The sequence below is a fragment of the Chanos chanos genome, chromosome 8 (assembly GCF_902362185.1).
Source record: "Chanos chanos chromosome 8, fChaCha1.1, whole genome shotgun sequence".
Lineage (NCBI taxonomy): Eukaryota > Metazoa > Chordata > Actinopteri > Gonorynchiformes > Chanidae > Chanos > Chanos chanos.
This window is the reverse complement of record NC_044502.1, coordinates 741,765-747,271: the sequence shown is the minus strand read 5'-3', so window position 1 is coordinate 747,271 and position 5,507 is coordinate 741,765. Positions and strand designations below refer to the sequence as shown.

Here is a 5,507-nt window from a genome sequence, read left to right as displayed (position 1 = left end):
TTCTAAAAAGATCATCTCCAATGTCCAAAAAGCTGCTCTCCCGCATTTTTCATTCTTCAAGGTATTTTACACACACTCTTGTTCTTCAGGAAAACAAGCAAACAAAAAAGTAAAACATAATAAATATGACCCCAAACCGTATGTCCTATGTTTAATTCATTAGAAACATGTTACTCAGGTCATGTTTAAAAAGCCTGTTCCTCAGAGGGTAATCGCTGAACTCAGAACCCAGATCATTCATTTCCATTTAAATGTAAGATCTGGCTTGATGTGGACTGAGGTAATTGTGAGAAGCAGGCGTATACAGAAACACCAGGCTTCCTACCCTCTGAGGCAGTTTAGTGTTCAGTGCCTGCAAAAAGAGACCAAGCTGCAGAATGACCCACACAGACCACCACCATGTCTTACTCCAGTGCCACAACAGGGGCCCTCCTCATCTCCATTCATAGGAGCCTTGCCCGTAAATGAGGAAATTACTTTTAGCTCTTTCTACGTGTGAAAGAAGGACCTTAATCTCTCAACAAACCCAGTTTCTTCAGGGCCTCTCGTCTGTTTTCACCATTTTGGCTGTGTGGAGAGATGACCACACTTATGCCATGAGAGCGAGGCTCTTTAGAGGAGTCTGAGTGTGGCAGAGTGGGAGGTGCTGCCGGGAGAACTCTGGTACCGATATCCCTTTTAAGCAGTTCTGCCTGCGTTAGTCCCTGATGATTACCCGTGTCCTTCATGTCGCTCGGAGATGGAGGGTGAATGAGGGTCTTTCGTAACTGACCTGGGGACAGTTCCACACTGATCTTATCCAAGTTGTTGTCCTGGTGTGCATTTGTAGGAGAGGGTGATTTAACAACCAGAGTCTTTTCAGGCTTGCGCTCCTGCCTCAGGATCAAGGGACTTACTCGTCCAGCGTCTGCAGTGCATGTCGGCGTGTCCGGCCCAGGTTCGGAGGGCAGGGACGGGCTTTGGGCCGAATCTCCTGGGGGCAGCTCCGTGAGGCTGCTGCGGCCGCTGGGAGAGGTGGGGGAGGCCCTGTGTCTGTGACATTTGGGTGAAAGTGAAGGACTTGGGATGGGTCCTGAGTCAACCTCATCATTTTTCAGCAAACCCAGTTTTCGCAGAGCCTCCATGCGTACCTTCTGAGGGTCCATTATGACTCTTTCCCCTGCTGACACAGGCAGGTGTCCGGACTTAGAGTCCTGCGTTTTTTGGTTCTTGAGAATAATGTTGGGTGGAAGCTTCTTTGGCTTTGGAGCCACAGAAGGTGGACTCCTGAGTTCGCTGTTCTCTGAGTGAGTGACTGGCGGGGTGTCTGTAGAGGACAGAGGCAGGCTGGAATGGTCTGTGTTTGACTGGCTGTCGGTAGCGGGGGGGACTTTTTTCACACTGGCCTTCTTACGCAGCTTCTCCAAGTCACTGTCAGACAACACTCCACTTGCCTTTAAAGATTCAGCACGGTGAACTTTTGTCTCCTCAGCTGGTCTGTCCACTACAGGAGGAGCTGGTGCATCTTCCTCAGCTGGTCTGTCCACTACAGGAGGACCTGGTGCGTCTTCCTCAGCTGGTCTGTCCACTACAGGAAGAGCTGCTGCGTCTTCCTCAGGTGGTCTGTCCACTTCAGGAGCAGCTGGTGCGTCTTCCTCAGCCGGTGTGTCCAGAGCACGAGGGGCAAGTGTTTCTGAGCGTTCAGGTTGACTCTGAGGTGGCAGCTTGTTTTCTGGCGGCAACGCGGGCACGAAATCGGGTGGCTCGCTGTCTCCCACTGGCCCGTCCATAAAGTCTGAGGGAGGGGGTATAAGTGCCATTTCAGAGGAAACCCACCGATGGAACGGGATGGAGCCAACATCCTGGGGATTTTCTTTGGGCGCACCATCTACCTCACAAGTATTACTGGACAAACTGGTCGGTGTGGGGAAAGGAAAGTTTGTTGGGGTAGCCAGCTCAGCGTCTTCATGGTTGGTCATCTCCTCTGAACCTGTGGCCTCTTCAGTGAGCTCGTCGGTAGTGGGAGGTGCGGGATCAGAGAACATCGCTGGGACTCCGGGGTTTTCCTCTGCAGCTCCGGGTCTGGGGTCAGTCACTGACCCAGAAGGTTTTGGCAGGACATTGACCCCACCAGTGGCCAGCAGCAATGGCGTCGGCACGAGACAGCTTAGACGTTTACGTTTTTTATCATCAGCCTCATCTTGATCACTGTTAACTTTTAGCACACCTGAGGGAAGAAAAACAACCCAAACAAACCGTAAACAATACATTTGGTTAGAAACTATTTGCAAAGTGAAAAGACATACAATTCTTGGAATCAGGTGTAGTCTTGCAGACAAAGGGCTGAAAGCATACTCACCGTCTGACTGGCTTTCATTAATGGAATGGTCTTGCAGAGGGTTTGTTTCCTGACTGTGGCGTAGCTGATCCTGCTCGTCATGAGACAGGCCACTGTCATCGTCTGCCTGCAGAGATTCAATAGTCTCTTCCAGGAATATGAGGCACGCTCGCTCCTCTGCCGACAGGTATCCGAGACTGTCATCACTCTGTCACGGGGCGAAGAGCGCGGACAGAAACAATCAGCCTACTGCACATCACAATGCAAAGCACCACAGTGTGGCACCTGCTCCTGCCCTGTTTACAGCTACACAGAGTGCACGGATGTATAGCAGAAATATACGAGGTTCACAAAGCACAAACACCAATGCAAGGTTAATGAACAGGCTGCCACAGGCCTGTAACATCTGTTACGACATTTTCACCTAAATCTTCATATCATAATATTGGAATACATATTTCTGCCAGCTGTGAAACAAGGCTGTCAACTGTCCCCTGACTGCACAGTCACATTGTCTCACAGTCAACGCTGTCACTACGACAATATTTGACCATTTTTGACCCACTATTTGACCATTTTTGACCTGTCTTACTTACTGATACTCCCTCAAAAAGCACCCCCCCTCCCTTTTCCTGTAATGACACAGTCATCAAATGTCAACTAGAGTTTGAAGTATGATGTTAGAAACCAGACTGGCTGACTGCACAATACATGGTCAGTCAGTTGGTGTCTGGTGTTTGTTTGGGTAGATCCACATTATCTGTTTCATTCCTATAAAAATATACTAGGTTCTTTTGCTCATTCTATCTGCGTGACCATATGTGTGTATGTGTGTGTGTATCTATTTTATAAATTGTGCAGTGCAGTGTAGTGTAGTGTAGTGTGGTGTGGTGCAGTGTAGTGTAGTGTGGTGTGGTGCAGTGTAGTGTAGTGTAGTGTAGTGTAGTGTAGTGTGGTGTAGTGTGGTGTGGTGCAGTGTAGTGTAGCGTAGTGCAGTGTAGTGTAGTGTAGTGTAGTGCAGTGTAGTGCGGTGCAGTGTGGTGCGGTGCAGTGTAGTGTGGTGTAGTGTAGTGTGGTGCAGTGTAGTGTAGTGTAGTGCAGTGCAGTGTAGTGTAGTGCAGTGTAGTGTAGTGTGGTGCAGTGCAGTGTAGTGTAGTGTAGTGCAGTGTAGTGTAGTGTAGTGCAGTGTAGTGTAGTGTAGTGTAGTGTAGTGCAGTGTAGTGTAGTGTAGTGTAGTGCAGTGTAGTGTAGTGTAGTGCAGTGTAGTGTAGTGTAGTGTAGTGCAGTGCAGTGTAGTGTAGTGTAGTGTGGTGCAGTGCAGTGTAGTGTAGTGTGGTGTAGTGTGGTGCAGTGTGGTGCGGTGCAGTGTAGTGTAGTGTAGTGCAGTGTAGTGTAGTGTAGTGCAGTGTAGTGTAGTGTAGTGCAGTGTAGTGCAGTGTAGTGTAGTGTGGTGTAGTGTGGTGTGGTGCAGTGTAGTGTAGCGTAGTGCAGTGTAGTGTAGTGTAGTGTAGTGCAGTGTAGTGTGGTGCAGTGTGGTGCGGTGCAGTGTAGTGTGGTGTAGTGTAGTGTGGTGCAGTGTAGTGTAGTGTAGTGCAGTGCAGTGTAGTGTAGTGCAGTGTAGTGTAGTGTGGTGCAGTGCAGTGTAGTGTAGTGTAGTGCAGTGCAGTGTAGTGTAGTGTAGTGTGGTGCAGTGCAGTGTAGTGTGGTGTAATGTAATGTGCTGAAGTGTAGTGTAGTGTAGTGCAGTGCAGTGTAGTGTAGTGTAGTGCAGTGTAGTGCAGTGTAGTGTAGTGCAGTGTAGTGTAGTGTAGTGTAGTGTGGTGTAGTGTAGTGTAGTGCAGTGCAGTGTAGTGTAGTGTAGTGTAGTGCAGTGTAGTGTGGTGCAGTGTGGTGCGGTGCAGTGTAGTGTGGTGTAGTGTAGTGTAGTGTAGTGTGGTGTAGTGTAGTGTAGTGTAGTGTAGTGTAGTGTGGTGTAGTGTAGTGTAGTGCAGTGTAGTGCAGTGTAGTGTAGTGCAGTGTAGTGTAGTGTAGTGTGGTGTAGTGTAGTGCAGTGTAGTGTAATATAGTGTAGTGTAATATAGTGTAGTGTAGTGTAGTGTAGTGTGGTGTAGTGTAGTGCAGTGTAGTGCAGTGTAGTGCAGTGTAGTGTAGTGTAGTGTAGTGTAGTGTGGTGTAGTGTAGTGTAGTGCAGTGTAGTGCAGTGTAGTGTAGTGTGGTGCAGTGCAGTGTAGTGTAGTGTAGTGCAGTGCAGTGTAGTGTAGTGTAGTGTGGTGCAGTGCAGTGTAGTGTGGTGTAATGTAATGTGCTGAAGTGTAGTGTAGTGTAGTGTAGTGTAGTGCACTGTAGTGTAGTGTAGTGTAGTGTAGTGTAGAGTAGTGTAGTGCAGTGCAGTGCAGTGTAGTGTAGTGTAGTGTAGTGTAGTGTGGTGTAGTGTAGTGTAGTGAAGTGCAGTGTAGTGTAGTGTAGTGTAGTGTAGTGTAGTGTGGTGTAGTGTAGTGTAGTGCAGTGTAGTGCAGTGTAGTGTAGTGCAGTGTAGTGTAGTGTAGTGTGGTGTAGTGTAGTGTAGTGCAGTGTAGTGTAATATAGTGTAGTGTAATATAGTGTAGTGTAGTGTAGTGTAGTGTGGTGTAGTGTAGTGTAGTGCAGTGTAGTGCAGTGTAGTGCAGTGTAGTGTAGTGTAGTGTAGTGTAGTGTAGTGTAGTGTGGTGTAGTGTAGTGTAGTGCAGTGTAGTGCAGTGTAGTGTAGTGTGCTGCAGTGCAGTGTAGTGTAGTGTAATGTAATGTAGTATAGTGCAGTGCAATGCAGTGTGGTGCAGTGTAATGTAATGTAGTGTAGTGTGGTGCAGTGCAGTGTAGTGTAGTGTGTCACCGTGAGGGAGTACTCACAAAGGCAGAGTTGAGGCTGATCACACTGTCACAGCTCCCGGCACTGTCTGCATTGGTCAGTGAGTCCATGGTCACAGCTGTTGTTCAGGTGTAACCCTGTCAGCATTGCACGGACAGACAGAAAGGGGGTCGTGACCTATGCAGTCATCCACTGAAAGCAGGAAATGGAGGAGCAGTTTTTAAGACAAAGAGAGGAGGAGCAGTCTTTGAGATGACAAACAATCAAGCTGTACTGTAAATTCCATTTATTCTATATTCTGTCTTTCTCGGTATAAAGACATTATATGATTGCACCGTTACATTT

At 48.1% G+C, this 5,507-nt stretch overlaps 1 protein-coding gene across 1 annotated transcript; it reads right to left on the bottom strand.

Annotated features, from left to right (window-relative positions):
* Positions 1-509: 509 nt before the first annotated feature.
* LOC115818331 (specifically androgen-regulated gene protein) lies at positions 510-5,272 on the bottom strand. Its single transcript, XM_030781685.1, has 3 exons — positions 5,204-5,272; positions 2,339-2,525; positions 510-2,206 (listed from the first exon to the last, which is right to left on the bottom strand). The coding sequence occupies exons 1-3, from the start codon at positions 5,270-5,272 to the stop codon at positions 510-512; spliced, it is 1,953 nt and encodes a 650-aa protein (XP_030637545.1).
* Between the last annotated feature and the right edge of the window lie 235 nt (positions 5,273-5,507).